The sequence below is a fragment of the Choloepus didactylus genome, chromosome 17 (assembly GCF_015220235.1).
Source record: "Choloepus didactylus isolate mChoDid1 chromosome 17, mChoDid1.pri, whole genome shotgun sequence".
In the NCBI taxonomy this organism is placed as follows: Eukaryota; Metazoa; Chordata; class Mammalia; order Pilosa; family Megalonychidae; genus Choloepus; species Choloepus didactylus.
This window is the reverse complement of record NC_051323.1, coordinates 22,401,808-22,421,503: the sequence shown is the minus strand read 5'-3', so window position 1 is coordinate 22,421,503 and position 19,696 is coordinate 22,401,808. Positions and strand designations below refer to the sequence as shown.

Below are 19,696 nucleotides of genomic sequence, written 5' to 3'. Positions count from 1 at the left end.
GATTTCAAATGGAGTCGAGCAGTCACTCTGGTGGACATTCTTATGCACTATATAGATAACACTTTTTAGGTTTTAATATAGTGGAATAGCTAGAAATACCTGAAACGACCAAACTCCAACCCAGTAGTCTTGACTCTTTAATACGATTGTGTTAACAATGGAGCTTACAAGGGGTGACAGTGTAATTGTGAAAGCCTTGTGGATCACACTCCCTCTATCCAGTGTATGGATGGATGAGTAGAAAAATGGGGACAAAAGCGAAATGAAAAATACAGTGGGATGGGGGGTATGATTTGGGTGTTCTTTTTTATTTTTTATTCTTATTCTGATTCTTTCTGGTATAAGGAAAATGTTCAAAAATAGATTGTGGTGATGAATGTACAACTATATGATAGTACTATGAACAGCTGATTGTACACCATGGATGACTGCAAGGTATGTGAATATCTCTCAATAAAACTGAATAAAAAAAAAAAGTTCCTGGACTACTATAGCAATTCAAAATAGACAGGATCACTGATGGCTCAGATTTTTCAGGAATGAAGGTTTACATCAACCCATCTGACAAAGAACCACAACTACCTACGTGCTGAGGGCAAAAGGAATACAAAATGGGTAACAGAAAACAAAATGCATATGTTTATATGTATATGTACATATCATAATATATTTATATATTTTAAAAATATTTATTTTTAACTATGGACTCATGACTAATTGTACAAATGAGGGCCTTAGTAGCAATGCATATACTCTTCCTTGCTTTGATATGTACACACTTATATGTACAAAAATAGATGTACATTAATCAACTTTTGCCCTCCCCTCTTCCAATTACTCTACCCAAAATCACATAAGGTGTTAGTGGTAACCCTACAATCTAGGTAAGATTGTGATTAAGCAAGAAAAGGACCAAACATTACACAGCGATACACAGTAACTTAATGGAACTTCTTATTCCCTCCTCTTGATAAGAAGGTGAGTAAATCTTCATTTTCACAGGGACAGTTGCAGCAGGTTAAGCAGAAACATTACATTCTTTTTGTTCTTCTATGGAAATTTAATTATGGGTATAAGATGAGGATGGGTACTGTGTATTCAAAAGTGCAAAATGTGCTGGACAATGTCTATTGAATACTCCATACTATCCCCACCTTTCTAAGTTCTCCCTTTTACTGGATACAAATCTACAGAAATCCAATCAAGATTTCAAACATAAGAGCCATTTGTACATTATTTGGGAGGAAAAAAGGTAGAAGTCAGTATCCTCCACTGACATTTGTAAACAGGCTAATGTAGGATTTGCCCACAGCTTCCATCCATCTTTCTGAACATCACCCACCCAGGTGCTGCAGGCAGTTGATCACCAGCAGTAATTCCTACATTTGCAGATTTCAGCAGTCTCCCTGATCTGCATTTCCTCGGACCTTCCAATGACTGTGTAAGTTCAATTTCACATATTAAATCCTTTCCTCCTGGAAATACCAGTATTAATGTCTGATTTCCTGGCTGAGCCCTGGCTGAGCAAGTAAAGGCACTGGAAGAAAAATAAGGAAAAAAAATGCTATTTACAGTATATTACAATTTATGTCAGCAGATACTTTATTAAGCAACTACCTTGGCAAAGTCATTGTGCTTAGGCACCAAGAAGTATATATGTTGTTTAAAGCAGTTCATTTGTCCACAGGTACTTCTCATATGATCTGTATACCTAGAGTACCCAGGACACTGGACAGCACAAGGTAAGACAGTGGGAAAAGCAAAAATTGGCTGTTAACATTTGTGAATTGATTGCCCACTTAAATAATGAGTCAAGTCTTCAGGGATCTTATTTGGGCCCAAGCTAAACCATGGTTAGTGTCTTTAATTTTTAAAATAATAATAAAGTTAAAAATCAGTCCTGTCTTCTGATAGGGTGACTGTCAACATTTCCAGAGTTGCCCTTAATTTCCACACATTAAACTAAAAGGAGTTGAGAATCATTAGCTTGGGAACATCACTCTGTTGGGAAGGTCAAGTTGTAGAGACAAAGTGTCTACAAGTCAACTAGCTTTTCTCTGGGGAATCCAGTCACTCTCTTTCATTTCTGTGTCTTCTGTCACAAGAAAAAGCAGGAGTGTGCAAACAAATATGTACAAATTCATCTCTACTGAGAAAATAACTCATGTACAAATTCATCTCTACTGAGAAAATAACTCAAAGCAAGTAAGTTACTAATACTGTGTCAGTAAAGTCAATTCTGTATTCAGAGGCTAGTGTATATTCCCATTTCACTTAAAGCACCAACAAAAAAAAGACTACATAAATGAAATTTCAAAGTAATCTGTTACTTTTAAACAAATAAATGCTTTAAACTTGAGTAACAACACATGGGTCCAAGTTAATAACCAGAAAAAAACAAGAGAAAGATTTCTCCAGTTCCTAGATTTATCCACAGCAGCAGTGAAAGTAAATAATAATATCAATACTGGGTTTATATTTTATTCAAAGGCTAAATACAAAATTAAGAAAGTAAAAAATAAAATTCAGAGCAAATATGCTTTGATATTTCAAAACAACTCTACATACAAAGTACAAGAGGGGAAAAAAAAAAGCACAAAGCCCCCATAAATCACACTGGACAGACATATTCAAGTCTAACAGAGAGAAACTAGAATTTAATGCAATGTTACTTCTCTTGCCTAGAAATTAAGCCTTTATTGTCTCAGATTTTTTCCCTCCCATTAGGGCCATTATTCCAAGACAACGTATCAACCTGTCTCATGAGGCCATCTCACATTGAACTTGTCATAGTAAAACACCAATGACTGATGCCAACCTGGCCTTCCTAATGAGGACAGTGTCATCAGAAAGGGGGCTGCTGGCAGAAACAAACTGCAGTGATCACGATACATTCAGGCCTCGGAAGCCTAGATGTTGTATGACAATCTAAAGTTAACAGATATCAACCTTGGGTTCTCACAAATGAAGAAAGTATTATTAAGTACCAGGGAGCTATACCCAGTTCACAATAGTGTTTCCCTTATTCGCCCTTTAGGTACAATGTACCTAGAATTCTTTCTCATTGAGTATTTCCTTGTATTATATGCTTTGGGAATTCTGGCAATTTTTCTTCTAAGACCTCACCATATTTTTCTTCATTTCAAAACACACAAAGCTGAGTAACAGAGGCAAAAATTAATTCCTAATCACCAGGGTATACAAAAGCCATCGAAAATTTTTTGATTATCTGTGAGTTCCATGATATACTTTATTTGGTGGTTCTGGTTTTTGAATTATCAGATGCTTCTAAATCACTCAGTATGCTACGGAAATCGAAAGCATATGAAAAAATGCCAACGACTTTCATCCTAATAAGTATAAACACTCTAATTTTTATACCCACATACAGAAAGGCAGAACAATATATATGAATGGGAAGAATTGCAATTCTATCAGAAGAGCATTTCTAAAATTGTTTACAAGCTCCATTCTTTAATTCCATATTTTCACTGACCTGAAGACGGGCTTTTAAAGACATGTTTCTTAAAGCAAATATTTCAGTTTCTTTTACTTTGCGCAGAAGGAAAACCAAGTCAGAGAGATCTTAACAAGGAGCTAAAAAGGCTCCTTTCCTCCCATCCTCAGAATTAATTATACTCAAAATCTCTTGAAATATAAAAAGTCAAATATGGCCTTTTACCAGATATCCTATGAGAAAAAGCATAATTGAAGCTTGGAATTGGAGTCAATGTGTCATGCTTATGTGAAGTCCACAAATGTGCCTTTTCAACCTTGGCAGTCATCTCTTGCAAACACGTTAACCTAAACAGAATCATGAACTTATCCTTACTACATATACACTTCCTGGGAAGGGTCAGTTGTTTAAATGAACTATAACTTGGTACCTTTTCTGTACATTATTACAAGATTAGTTTATAGCTCCTAGGTGCTTGTTAAGTTAATAAAGCTCCTCCATCATCTTAAAAATAAGGGAAAACGATTCACCTTCAGATTGAGAAAAAATGAACCTTTACTTCTTTCCCTCATCCAAAATAAGTTAAAGAATTAATTTTTGCCCAAATGCCACTACAATGTAAAATGTCCTCTTAATTTCCCAAGAAATTATTTCTTGGCCTTTAGAACACATTCAGTAAATTCTTACTGACAGCCAATTTGAGGGAATTTAGAGAAATTATTTACTAGAAGTAAAGCTGAATTTTATGTTAAAAAAGTGGCCTGTGGGGAAAATGATCAATGCTGATGTGGCAGCCCTAGGCTTTGCTGCAGAGCAACGTGCAGGGAGGGAGGCCAGAGGGGGTGCTCAATGTTAAAGGTAGGAAAAACAGCAAATCTATTCATTCAAACCACCCTGGCATAACTCTGTCTCCTGCAAAACACAGCAAGTGCTGTAAGCGCTAGGGATGGAGATTCTAGCTTGCTGTTCATGAAAGGATTCTGTAAAGGGAATCTTTGTTCTAAAACTAATAGATTGCCAGATACTACAGAAACTTTAGATTTGAAATGCATGCTCACCCACCTTAAATATCCTTCTTTTGCAAATATCACTTCATTCAAACCAAGTGTTTGAACACTGTATACCTTGGAAATTTGCAACAAATGACATATTATTGTCAAAAAAAATTTTTTTTAAGACTTGAAAAAATGAAGTATCTGTGGAGTATGATATCAGAAAGTACTCTGTTTTATCTAACATGCCTTTCTAAAACAACTGAGAAGTTGGGTGGAGAGATACAGCTTTTCATACCTATTTATGCAATCATTTCTTCTTTTAAAAAGCAATGGTAGTGAATAAACTTTTAGTGTCAGAAATGTTTATCATAACTAAACTAAACATGGGCTACATTCTTAGTACCATACAATATCACAACTGCAAAAATGTGAACACTTCAAATACTGGCAAATTGCTATAAAATGTAATTCTTGGCAAGTTTTTTGTAATTTATTCACAGTTCAGGCTTTGAGTTGCTGGACTTACAAGATATGAGGAAGAAATGATCAATTGGCTCAGAAAGCTAAACATTCATTCCAAAGAACAGAAAACTGAAACAAAGCAAGGAGATTCTAAAATTGCCAGCTCACAAGAAGTATAACTTAAGCAAAAACCAAAAGTTTTATTTAAGCAAAAATGTGTTCAACTACAGAACATTAAAATTCAATAGGATCATTTCTATATTCATTCTGAAAACAGTATAGTAAGATAAGTAATTAGAGAATGTCCTAAGCTGCTCTCATTAGCCATTATTTATGGTATATTCCATTAACATTTTGATACTAAGCTATTACAGACTTAGAAGTTAATATGGCATGACTTTACAGTCTTGCTAGTTAACTACGATTTTAATTTTAATCTTGGATATTACTGGTAGGAAGCTAACATTATCGGTCTTGCTGGTTGTCATTGTCACAGATCTGAAGATACGGTTAAATTCATAAAGCTAGGGAGATATTAAAATATTAACAATCTTCAAATATTGTGGATAAAAACCCAACTTAAGTGTTAAAACTTCTAATCTAGAGACTCTTAACAGTGAAAACAAAGTAAAGTAATCTAATATCTGTTTCCATGGGTAAAACACTCTATCTGGTATTCTTATATACAAAATCTACTAAATATGTAGATTATCATAAGAGTAAAATATTTCTTTACCATTCCCTTTGATTTCTTTGGCCTTCACAAATTCAATGTGAGTTATGAATTACTTTTCAATGACACTGTGCTTTTTAGACAAATCAATTCAGTTGAAGCACACAATAAATAATCAGTATTAGTCTCTCTTTTATTACTAGAGTATAGCCTAATCTTTAAAAAGAGAAAAAAACATTACCTAAAAGGCTTTTAATAATGTTTGCTAAAGTAAGTATTTCAGTTGGTTTTCCTTCTTTAAAGAGTAAAAGAAATAAATCTCAGAGGAATCTTAACAAGGAGTCAAAGAAGGTCTGTTTCCTCCCATCCTAGCAACTAACCAGCGACAACAGACCTGCTTTCAGAAGACAGTATCATCTCAGGAACAACCTTCCAAGAAATCGAAGAGAAAACCTGTGTTAGTTCTCTTAACCAATAACCTCAGCCGCACAGCACCGAATGTCAGTTCCCTTTGAGTAGTCCTGATGATTGATTGTTTTTCATCTTTGCATATTAATCATAGCTGTTCCTTAGAGTACCATAGATATATGGATCGTTAACAGCCTGTGACACTAGCTTTCTTCACAAAGTGCATTTTCACCTCTTATGAACAGGTACACCCCAAGACTTGTACAGTTATTTAAGTAAACATATCCACTCACAACATTTAACAACCCAGCTCAACTCAACACTTCCATGCTATCACTCTGTGCCTTCCAACGAACCTTGTCTTCACCAATGATGAGACATCCTGGGGACAACTCGACTCTGCTCATATTTATCAATTCCTAGAACAGTGACTTGTCCATAATAGGTATTAGTAAATACTTGTCGACACAGTTGTAACAAACTAAAAAGTTAACATTAATTTTTCTCTTTTATTACTATAGCATGGTGATTTTAAAAAGTTAGAAAACCTTACTCCAAAGTAATAATCATTTCCTGAGCCATGAGCTAGGTGCTACACAGATATAATCTCCTGCCTAAAAAAGCTCTAACTTATATATGAGTGAATTTAAACTTTAAATGTACTATAAGAAAGAGGACTCCTTTTTTCCTATTGAGTCTTTTTATAGAATATCTTTCTTGAAAAGTCAGATTTTCTTATCCTAAATCATACTGGTTTTAGTATGTGTGCTGCTGAAGTGAGCACATAACATTGGTTTTAACTGAGCTCATATTACAGTAATTTTTTGTGTTCAGAATTAATTTATAAAAGCATTTAAAAATCATAACATTAAATGAGGTAGGGAGCAAGAAGGAAGAGGGAGGACAAACCACATTGGTTTGGAAAATACCACTTCTTTGTTCTAAATGTCAGCTTTTGATATTCAGTTAAGGACTTACCATAGCTTGGAATATGTGTGTGTGTGTGTATATTTTACAGATAGAGAGGCACAGAGAGATAGAAAGACAAATGATCTAAATTCAAGCTAATGACTGCTTTCACATACTAGTTATAACTCAGAATTCTGAATCAAATGCTACAAAATCTATACAAATGGTGTGTGTAAAAAGCTAACGTACCCAACATAAGAAATAATGGCATTCATATGTATACTAAAACTAGTGGGCTTACAGAAAATTGTCTTAGAAACAATAATGGAAGTTAAATATAGCTATAGTAGCTAAATATATGATGTAAATAGTGACACTACTTTATTTTTAAAAACAATTAGGTTTCTATTCTCCATCTATGACAGTCCTGCCAGATTACCTCAAAATATGCCAATTCTTTCTCTAACCCTAATACACAGCAGAATTCTATGCTTCTCTTGCAGAAACAATAGCTAATAAAAACTCAACTTCATTAAGAAATTCAAAAAAAGAAAGGCAAAGACTGACTTTACTTAAATAACTGTGCTAAATATCGCACCTTCACAATTTTAAAGCGAAAACACATGAAAGGACTTAACAAAAACAAATGCAAACAAATCCAAATCAGCCCCCAAGATTTGGCAAAAAAAAAAAAAAAAACAACAACACACACACACAAAAAAAAACACAAAAAAACTCCATTAAAGAAATTATTACAACTTTTTGGGTGTCAAACTAATATTTCTACCCTAAATATTTTAGGCTGTCAACTTCCATTTCTGACACTAATCAGCTGAAGGTACCTCAATATCTTTTCATTTGTATCACCTTCATTCTTACCTATATTCTAGGAGAACACAGAAAATACAAATAGAAAAATGACAACGAAATAATACTAAATTTGATGCAATCCTTCACCATTATCAGTATAAAGCAAATAGCTTTTCTGAGGCTAGCTCACCATGCAATTTAGAGGCAAATGATTAGTCAAAAGACTTGCAAATCTTCCAAACAATTGCAAAGAGCTTCCAAACTGGCACTAAGGTAGTAGTTTTATGTAAGGAAGCAATGAAGGAAAGTTAAAATTAACTACATGAAATTCTTCCTTGGGACAAAATTGAAGAGGTATAACATCGATTTATCAGTATTGATTTAATTTGAGACATCTGATAGCAGCTCTCTGTTGCAGTTTCAAAGAACAAGATAAAATATGTCATTCAGCAGTCATTTAAAAAATGATCGATAACCTGTAGATAGAATGAAATATAAATAACCACTTTTAGTTGATGAGAAAATAAGGAGTATGACATCCAATACCTACACAACCTATCTTTAAATTCATATTCAAATTGTTGGTTGTCCAAAGCAGCTCAAATTTAAACTTGTGCTATAAAATTGTGCAAATACGTTCTATTAAGGGTCAGAAAAAACCAATGCAGTACCATAATATATTGCTTCCTAAATTACTTCGACCTACAGATTATAAGAGGCAAAAAAGTCTGAGAAACTAAGGTTAACCTAATTTAGATAGAAATCCCACCAGAAAGTTTTCAGTTTTTAAGTTTTACAGTTTGATTTAAAAACAAACAGAAACATGTTTCAAATAAATCACAGCATCTTCTCTTTATATATAGCTTAGCAAAATCTTAATTCACTTGTCCAAGAGTTAGCATACTTTGCTGCTGGCTTTCGATATCCCAGTTAAATGCACTACTCTTTCACTGGTCTGACTGAATAGATGCATAGTAAAACAAATGCCAATTATTTTAAAAACGTGCAATCCTCTCAGATTGAAGTGGAGGGCCCAGAAATTCAACACCCAGTATTCTTAAAAGAAAATGATAGCTAAAATCTCTTTCTGATATAGAGTTCATTATTCAAACTCCCCCACAAATCACTGGAAAAATATAAGAGGTAATTTTCACAAAAACCACTAATTAAGTGGAATAATTGTAACTAATATATAAATTAGAATTTACTAAAAAAGGTGTAAAGGAGTGATATTTTAAATCAAGATTTTAAATACAAAAGGTGTCATCTGTTGCTTAACTGCCCCGAGTTTCAGGTGCTCTTTACTCTACAGTTACAGATTTGGCAAGATTCCGCGGGAAATCAACCTGCAAAAAAAAAAAAAAAAAAAAGAGCAGGATATGAGATTATACAACTTGGAGGACGGACAGGGGGGTTGCTAGAAGCAAATCATTTTTGTTTCTAAAAACAGAAAACCATATGCTCATTAACCATCTTTAACATACACTACAAAGAATTAGATTAGAAAATATCATCATAATGTATCTTGAAAAAAACTGAAACCAGGAAAAAAAATTCTAAAGGAGCCAGTTTAGCACAGAAACAGCTAATATGGTTCTCTGCGGAGGTGGTGGCCCTCTCAGGGGACACTGGAGATATTAAAAAAACGGATGTTTTGGTTGTCACTTTGATTGGGAGACCAGGAATACTGAAAAGTCCTGCAACCTGCAGAACAGTCCCAAACAACAACGGCTTTTCTGTTAAGAAAACACATGGCCATTCCCCAAGGAGAATAACAATCTTGGAGGTGACTTACGGTAATAGGACGATGTTATGATGTAACCTACAAATTAGGGCAGGCAAATATATCAGGTGACAGATACATATCTGATGCACCTCTCAAATGCTATTATTAAAAATTGGAGAGGAAGACTATCAGGATGCACCCAGGGTAAAAGGAATCCCGATCCCCAGCATTTCAGCAGCAGTCCATCACTCACATCATAGCCTCTCAGCACAGCAAGGTGGAAAGCCAGCAACTGCAAGGGGATCACACTGAGAATGCCCTGCAGGCAGTCCACAGAGTGGGGCACCTTGATCGTTCTTTTCGTGTTCTTAATGGTCTCAGTATCTTCCTTATCACAAATCACCACAGGGCGCCCCTGGGAAAGAAAATGCCCAACCCCCCAAAAAACACACATTAAAAAAACTGGCAACTACTCCCCCTATGTGGGACATGACTCCCAGGGGTGTGGATCTCCCTGGCAACCTGGGACATGACTCCCAGGGATAAGCCGGGAACTGGCATCATAGGATTGAGAAAGCCTTCTGGACCAAAAGGGGGAAGAGAAATGAAACCAAATAAAGTTTCAGTGGCTGAGAGATTTCAAATAGAGCACAGAGGTCATTCTGGAGGTTATTCTTATGCATTACATAGATAATCCTTTTTTAGTTTTTAGTGTATTAGAATAGCTAGAAGGAAATGCCTGAAGCTGTTGAACCCAGTATCCTTGATTCTTGAAGAGGATCATATGACTATACAGCTTAATGCACTGTGACCATGTGATTGTGAAAACCTTGTGGCTCACACTCCCTACGTCCAGTGTATGGACAGATGAGTGGAAAAATGGAGACAATAAGTAAATGAATAATAGGGAGGAGGAAGGGTATGAGATGTTTTGGGTGTTCTTTTTTGCTTCTATTTTTGTTTTTATTCTTTTTATTTTTGTTCTTCGGAGTAATGAATATGTTCAAAAATTGACTGTGGAGATGAATGCACAACTATATGATGATACTGTGGTCACCTGATTGTCCACTTCGGATGACTGCATGGTATATGAATATATCTCAATAAAACTGCATTAGAAAAATTAAAAAAAAACAAAACAAAACTGGCAAACAAAAGCAGGACTACAGCATGTGGATGTGCAAATTCTGTACTGCACAATCCATATGTGGCCTCAGTGACAGAGACTTATTTAAACTTACAGTCCTGTGAGGCAAGTCTGATGATCTCACTTACAGTTGAGGAAATGGAGGTGTAGTCAGATTCAGTAATTTTTTAAACTCATGAACTAAGAAATTTCAGTATTCTAGGTCTGCCTGTCTTCAGAACTCATGTTTGTAACCACTATGTTGTGCCTTCCTAACAAAATCTTGTACCAGGGAATAGTATTTTGGGGAGATTTATAATATAAAGCCAAAGGATCTGAAGAGTACTCACCTGTAAATATTAATGTAAAGTCTAAACTGTAAGTTTCTCCTGGAATATGCATTTAAGAACACTAGATTAAAAGGGAGCAGCATGTTCTGATTGCAAAAGGACAGGATTTGGAGACCAAGACCTCAGCACTGAATTAACAACACTGAATTATGTATTTGAATGTGGATGAAAGGGAAAATTTTAGGTTGTATATATGTTACTAAAATAAAAATTTAAAAAACAAACCAATCATAGAACTACACAGCACAGTGAACCCTAATGTAAACCATGGACTATAGTTAATAATACATTTGTAACTTAACACACTCTTAAACAACCAGTGGGTCGAAGAAGAAATCACAAGGGAAATTAGGAAATATCCTGAGGCAAAAGAACAAGAAAGCACAACGTACTGAAATTTATGGGATACAACTAAGGTAGTGCTGAAAGGGAAATTTATAGTTCTAAATGTTTACATTTAAAAAGAAGAAAGATCTCAAATCAGAGGCATAACCTCATAACAGGAGGAACCAAAAAAAAAGGGCAAACTATATCCATAGTGAGCAAAAGGAAGGAAATAACAAAGATTACAGCAGAGATAAATAAAATAGAGAATAGAAAAACAATAGAGGAAATCAACAAAACCAAAAGTTGGCTCTTTGAACAAAGCAGTAAAATCAACAAACCTTTAGCTACACTGACAAAGAAACAAGGAGAGGACACAATTAAAATCAGAAATGAAAGGGGGGGTGGGGGAGGGACATTACTACTGACCACACAGAAATGAAAAGGATTGTTAAGTGGATACTACAAACTACTTTACGGCAACAAATTAGAAATTTTGGTTGAAATGGACAAATTCCTATATACACAAAAACTATGCAGACTGACTCAGAAAGAAACAGAAGGAAGGAACACATCCCAACTCAATCTATGAGGCAACATCACTCTAATACCAGGCCAGATAAAGATAACACAAAGAAAGAAAATTACAGACCAATCTTTCTAATAAATATAGATGCAAAAATCTTCAACAAAATACTAGTAAATGAATCCCAACAGCACAATAAAAGAATTATACACCATGATCAAATGAGATTTATCCCAGGTTTGCAAGGGTGGTTTAGCATAAGAAAATAAATTAATCTAATATATCATATTAATAGAATGAAGGAAAAAAGCACATGATCATCTCAATTGAGGAAGAAACAGCATTGAAAAAAATCCAGCACTCCTTCCTGACAAACACTCAGAAAATTAGGAATAGAAGGAAACTTCTTCATCATGATAAAGGGCATATATAAAAAACCCACACCTAACATCATACTCAATGGTGAAGAACTGAAAGCTTTCCCTATAAGATCAGGAACAAGATAAGGATGCCCACTGTCATCACTGTTATTCAACTGTACTCAAAGTTCTAGCCAGAACAATTAGGCAAGAAAAAGAAATAAAAGGCATCCAAATTGGAAAGAAGAAGAAAAACTTTCCCTATTTGCAGATGACATGATCCTATATACAGAAAATCCTGAAAAATCCACAACAGAGCTGCCAGAGCTAATTAATGAATGTTATTAGAATCAACTTAAAAAGAAAAAAAAAAAAAAGGACTATACAACACACACAGTGAACCCTAATGTAAACTATGGATTACAGTTAATAATACAATTATAATAATATTGTTTCATCAACTATAACAAAAGTACCACATTGGGATAGAGTGTGAATATGTTTTATAAGCCACCTAACTGACACTGGCCTATAACTTCACATTTCATAAAATTCTAATAAGCTTCAGCAACACAATTCTTGGATCCCCAAGGTGTGCCTTACCTGCCGAGCAACCACCTGCTGAAGAGCATTCTGACACTTGGCATAAGTGTGATCTCTCATGATGATCATGATGACAGGCATCAGCTTATCCACCAAAGCCAGAGGCCCATGTTTCAACTCACCAGCGAGGATGCCCTCAGAGTGCATGTAGGTGATTTCTTTAATTTTCTAATAGGAAAGAACTAGATTATCTTCAGTCCATTTACCAAAATTCCATCCTTAAGTAAGTATTAAACAAAGCATTTGCTGTCTTAAGTAACTATTTAACCAAAAGTATTACAGGACTGCTAAGCTGTAATTACAGTTGACAGGTTGCTAGATCATTATTTCTATAACACCAACAAATTACGTAATTAGATATTTCAAAAACCCACAAGGACTTTTCGAAGACTTAAAATTATTACGGATTTATTCATATTTCTTTGTAACTTCTATTTGCTTCATGTTTAACCTCAACTGAATTTCACATCTAGAGAACTTAAACTATCTATATTTTATTCATATTTGGGCTACAAATTAACCCAAGTTACCTCCAAGTATTCATGCTAAAAACATACTCCCTCCTTCATTTTCACTTTTGAATTCAGTATTCTGTTACATTTTCTCAAGGTACACAAACCAGAATACATAAATACAAAAACACTTTTAAAAGTTCCTCTTATGTCATTCATTCAACTTAAAAGTATTACTATGTGCCAGGTCCACAGTAGACTGAAATTAATTATACATGAGAAAACTTACAAGTGCCCCTTCAAGACAAGTAGCATAATGATAGCCACGCCCCATTATCAAGACTGACTTTTGATGATAAAGTTCTGTTGCCAGTTTTTGAATTTCATCATCCATGCTCAGTACTTCCTTAATCAAATCTGTTAAGAAATAGTTTTTGTAAAATCTATGAAAAAGGACCATAAACTGAACAAAAACAAAAATAATAATAATAATATATTGGTAGCAAGCAACAAAGACCAGTATTTCTACTCTTCTCTGATATCAAAGTGGGATTTTTTTTAATACAAAGGGACAAAAGTAGAAAGACACTATCAACTAAATAGCTACAAGCCAGAGCATCAAGGGGTAAGAAGAGCATTTCATCCATTACCCACTCCCTTAGACAACAAAAGTATAACATATGAATATCTTTGTACCAGGCAGCCGTTTCAATCCAAGCATGATCTCTTTGCGTCTTTCTTGCATGGAGATCCTGTCATCGCACATCATAAGGGCAAACATCACAAGGGATACAAACTGGCTGGTGTAAGCCTGAAACACCACAAAAAAGCAGGAAAACTGCAGTTAAAGAACTTGGAATTTTAAATTCAAAAAAAGATAAAAACAAAAAATCCCCATTAGTTTTATAGTATGTACTACCGATCTTCTAGGATGAGCATTAATTGTGAACTGAACCAGCACTTGGGATATCTACCACTGTTCTCTATTTCTGAATCTTGAACAAATGACTTAGACTTTATTCAACCAGATACAACATAAAAATTTATCTTATAATGCATTGGATGCTTATGAAATCCCTCATACCTCCCAGAAAAAGCATACCAAAGGAAGGTGAGTAGAAAATAAATCTGCATGTACCTAAACAAATTAGGTTTTAAATATAAGCCAAAAAGCAAGGGCTTGTCAACTGTTAACCAGTAATCTAATGACAAATGGTGGGTAGAGTTTGGATACTGCTGAATAGCTAAGGAATGACACATTCTAGCGCCAAAGATCACTCATTGCTCATTTTATTTTGAACAGTTAATATAAAACTTTATGGTGGAAACAGCTTCTATGCTCAGGGCCTTGTCTCTAGGAAGATTCTGTCAGTTCTAAATACAACATAGAAGATTTAAAAAAAAAAAAAAGCAAAGGCTTGAAAGACTCTCCTTGGGGTACTTGTTCCTTGGGGTAGTTGTACTGGTTTTGTTAGATTTTTTTTTTTTTAATTGTTCTTTGATTTTTTCACCTTTGCATATTGCCAATTCCTCACCACCACTATTTTTTTCCTTAAAGTTTTGTAGAAAATATAGTTTACTGTAGAAATGTAAACATAAAGAATAATAACCCTCAATGCTATTAATTAACATTTGTGAAACTTCCTCACAGTCTTTACTATGTTTTTCTTTTTTTCTCTCTTTACATCATTAACAAAATTAATTATCAGCAGGTAAAATTTTATAACTTGCTTTTACTCCTAGTTAACATTATAAGCACTTTCTCAAAACTCTCTCTCTTGTTTAATCAAACTCTAAAAAACTAAAGACAAAATCTTGAAAAGATTTTAAAAAGATTTTAAAAACAAGGTTTTTGAAAAAGAGAAATAGCAGTTTATACACAGAGGAAAAACAATTCAAACGACAACAGATTTCTCAGCAGAAACCACAGAGGTCAGAAAGTGACACATTTATTCAAGTAATAAAAGAAAAGAACTGTCAACCCAAATTCTATCTCAGATGAAATTAGCCTTCACAAATGAAAGGGAAATAAAGACATTCTCAGTAAAAGGAACCCTAAGAGAATCATTACCAGCAAATACACCCTAAAAGAATGGTTTGAGGAAGTCCTTGAAACAGAAAAGAATGATAAAGGAAGGAACCTTAAAGAACCAGGAAAGAAGAAAGAACAGAAAGAACAAAAATATGTGTAAGTACCTTCCTTCTCTTCTTGAGTTTTCCAAAATTATGTTTGAGGGCCAAAGCAAAAAGTATAACACTGTCTGATGTGGATCTCAATGTACACAGAGGAAATATTTATGACAAATACAGTATATTATAAATGGGGAAAGGTAAAGGGAGGTGAGGTTTCTACACTTCACTCTAACTAGATATTCGTGGTGACAGAATAGCCCTGTTATCTTCCTTGTAGTGGTACTTACAGGAATCTACATGTGACAAAATGACAGAGAACTTACACACATGCATTGTGCCAATGTTAACTTCCTGGTTTTGATGATGTACTACAGTTATGCAAGATGTAACCACTGGGGGTACTGGATGAAGAGGACATGAGACTTCTCTGTATTATCTGTGCAAAACTTCCCATAAATCTGTAGTTATCTCAAAATGAAAAGGTTAAAAAAAAAAAGGACTGAAAAACAGGAAAGAACAACTGATACAACTAACAACATGCATGAATCCCACAAATTTCATGTTAAGTTAAAGAAGCCATGCACCAAAGACTTCACATTATAACTCCATTTATAAGAAATTTCTAGAATAGACAAAATATGTGAAAGAAAGCAGTAGTTGCCTGAGCTGGGTGTTGTGGTGGGGACTGACTATAAAGGACACAAAGGAACTTTATCAGGTGACTGAAGTTCTAAAACCAAAATTATCACCAAATTGTGGTGATAGTTGCATGACCAAATAAATTTACTGAAACTGAACAGTTAAAATTGGTGAATATTATGGCATGAAAATGATACATCAATAAAGCTGTTTTTTTTAAAAAAAAAAAAGCTAATAACAGAATCTAGGAAGTATATATATGAGTGCTGATATAAAATTCTTTTACCTTTGCTACATGTTTGAAAATCATCATAATAAAATGGGAAAATGTTAAGTGAACAAAAGAATTAGAAAACAAACAAACAAAAACCCCACTATGTCCCTTGGCAGCTCACCATTCAAGAAAGATTTTATAAAAAGCTAAGTCAATGGCACCCACTCAGTGGTATGATCCCATATACCACGTTTCCATATTGACGTGTATTACTAGTATTAAATTTATGTATATCTCAATTACAAAAAGCAAAGAAATCTCACTAACTAGGCCTTTAAAAAAAAAGAAAAAAAGATGGTACTTTCAAACCTCCATAGATGTACTGTCTAAAGAGAAACAGATATAATCATATAATACTTTTTTTTTAAATTTCCAAATTGTTTACCAATGAAAACACCCTTACAAACTTTGAAAGATAGTATGTATGTACATTTTGGCATAACTATTAGAAACCATAAATACCTAAATAAAAACATGCCCAAAATTAGAATTAAACTGGACCCTTTAACTTTGCTACTTTTCTAATTCTCTTACTACTCAGTGAAAGAAGGGGACGTTGGACTTACCACGCATCCCCACTACACCTGGAAAGAGGAATACAAGCGATGAATGGGGACAGCCAGCAGAGACCTTTTCAAAGTAGACTTATTTTATATACATTTGTCTGTTTTAAATGCTAAGATCCAGGGGTGGGAGGACAAGTTTTTGTCTATTATTGACCATTAAAGTCTTATAATAATTACAATAATTAATAAAATGTATGCGTTCTATAACTGCTAACAAATGAAACATAAGACACAGGTTTGTGTGTTTCACCAACACTATGGTTAAATAATGTGAAAAATAAGTCAAGAATTTACCTTTGTACTGGCCACCCCAATCTCAGGACCAGCGTTAATGTGAACTCCACAATCTGTCTCTCTTGATATAGAGCTGCCAACTGTATTTGTGATTCCCACGGTTAAAGCTCCTCTCTCCTTACAGTACCTCAGACCCATCAGGGTATCTGCTGTCTCACCTGTGCAGAAGAGGAACTCACTGTAACACACAGAGCAGTTTCACCATATGCTGTTTCTTAGATGCAAAAACTGACTACACTTTCAACAATATCACTTATTTTAAGTAAAATGTAAAATGTGCACTTAACAAATTTATAAATTTTTGATAAGATTTTTAGCATCTCTTTTCCTTCCCTGACTGAAAATTCAGCTCCTCGAGGGTAAACAGTACTAATTTTACTAATTCATGAAGAATTATATAATATCAAAATTAACTGGTATTTGTCAAGTAATCTGCAAGACCAGTCTTTATTTTTTTTATTTTTTTTAGTGTTTTTTTTTTTAATTTTTTTTATCTTCATTTTATTGAGATATATTCACATACTACGCAGTCATACAAAACAAATCGTACTTTCGATTGTTCACAGTACCATTACATAGTTGTACATTCATCACCTAAATCAATCCCTGACACCTTCATTAGCACACACACAAAAATAACAAGAATAATAATTAGCGTGAAAAAGAGCAATTGAAGTAAAAAAGAACACTGGGTACCTTTGTCTGTTTGTTTCCTTCCCCTATTTTTCTACTCATCCATCCATAAACTACACAAAGTGGAGTGTGGTCCTTATAAGACCAGTCTTTAAACATCGATTTTTGCCAAGGCATGCTACAATTAATAGAGTTCCCTTCCCTTCATGTCTTTCGAGCTAGCTTACCTGACTGACTAATGAAAAAGCAAACATCATCTCGAAAAACTGGAGTGTTTCTATCCAGGAAGTCACTAGCTAGTTCCACCATCACAGGTAACTCAGTCAGCTCCTCTAGCACTTGACGTGTCTATAGAGAAAAGATGACCGGTCACGTTTCTTTATCTCAAATTCTCTTCTTTTTCACTGGACTCAATGTGTAGTTTTTACTTTTATGATTATAAAAATGACATTTGAGAAAACACAAACAATACAAATTAAAGAATAAAAAATAAAATTAAAATTATCAAAACACCACCACCCAAGAGATAACCACTGTTAACATTTTAGTGCAAGTCTCTTTAGACATCTAGGCATATGTGCACAGAAGCAAATACATCACACATATGAAATAGTTAGAGAACTTAGGTGGAAAAGCACTGTTGTGAATCCAGCTTATAAGTGTTATAGCTAACTTCCCAATTTTTAATCTTTAAGATGGAAATTCATAATACCTGAGTCACCAAGAGATTTCAAATGAGGAAGTAACAAATGAACAAACAGTGAAAAAGTAAACATTTTAAAAATGTAATGTATTCATAAATAGTACCATTTCCCAAAAAAGGTCAACACATTTAGAAATCTTGTTTAAGAGGCTCATATCTTCCAACTTTGTAGAACGGGGTGAGGGATAGTATGCTTCTGTTGAAAAGGCAGCTTAACCTTCTATTTTACCTATTTCAGCACTCCTCATTTCACAGCAGTGAAGAACCGTAAAAGTTCCCTTATTGCACATCCCTTTAAATTTTGCTTGCCCAAAGGATACTAAATACCATTGGTTCAGCACTTTTTAACAGTTGTAACATCATGTACAGAAAGTCTGTAAACACAAAATATTCTTATTTTTGATTATCCTTTTCCATTGATGTATCTTATATATTATACGTAAATAAGTTACATTAGAAGGCTAAATGTTTCCCTCAAACAAATCAAACATTTTCCCCTAGTTTACAGTATAAATGTCACTTTGGAATCACATTCTTCAAAAGAGAAAAAGATAAATACAAATCTGGAAACTTACTAGACATTTTTAAATAATATACCCCAAAAAAGTAATCTCAAGATCTGTGTCTGTCCATATCTGTGCCTGACATATTTTTATCATGAGATTAACTTAAGGCTATAAATTCCATTGCATGCCCCTAGAAAAACCCAGAGACAACATTTTGGAAAACATGCTATATTTGGAATGATTGCATCTAGTTGGTTGTTACTATTCAGGATACAGAGTAAACACTGAAGAGGCTGTTCTGTAAATGTCATTGACATTTGACCCCACCAAAAAAACAAAAATCCAAAATAGAATTAATGGAATGAATGGCACTATTTTGTATGATAAACCACAAAAGGAATTTCTAATGTTTGTTAACTAGAGTAGTCATGGCATCCACAAAAAAAAACAAAAACAAAAACAAAAATGTTTCACACCTTTTCAAATCTCAGAATTAAATTCTAACACGGCATATCATTTCTGCCTCAAAATTCAGGTTTTGTTTTAGAAGCAGCATTTAATCAAATAGCATGATCAATTACTTTTTATTTCTGAAGAGGGCTCATTCAGTACAAGATCTAAGCCACCACTGAACTGGTCAATCACTTCTTCATTTTACACTGTCTTTAATTTATTCTTCTTCTCCATACTCAAAACCATCTCTTTATTAGACCTCTTCTATTCAATATGGCATAGACTTTCTTTTCAGGACCATCTCCACAAGGCAAA

The 19,696-nt window shown here is 34.2% G+C and overlaps 1 protein-coding gene across 1 annotated transcript in view; it reads right to left on the bottom strand.

Moving 5' to 3' along the window:
* Positions 1–1,578: 1,578 nt before the first annotated feature.
* Positions 1,579–19,696, bottom strand: part of GFPT1 (glutamine--fructose-6-phosphate transaminase 1) — a 61,501-nt gene continuing 43,383 nt past the window's right edge. Inside the window, exons 13-19 of the mRNA XM_037806881.1 lie at positions 17,947–18,067; positions 17,087–17,244; positions 13,877–13,991; positions 13,470–13,597; positions 12,729–12,896; positions 9,694–9,855; positions 1,579–9,060 (exon numbers count right to left, since the gene is read on the bottom strand). Of these exons, the coding sequence (XP_037662809.1) occupies positions 9,016–9,060; positions 9,694–9,855; positions 12,729–12,896; positions 13,470–13,597; positions 13,877–13,991; positions 17,087–17,244; positions 17,947–18,067 (897 nt within the window). The 3' untranslated portion in view covers positions 1,579–9,015. The remainder of the gene's footprint in view (positions 9,061–9,693; positions 9,856–12,728; positions 12,897–13,469; positions 13,598–13,876; positions 13,992–17,086; positions 17,245–17,946; positions 18,068–19,696) is intronic.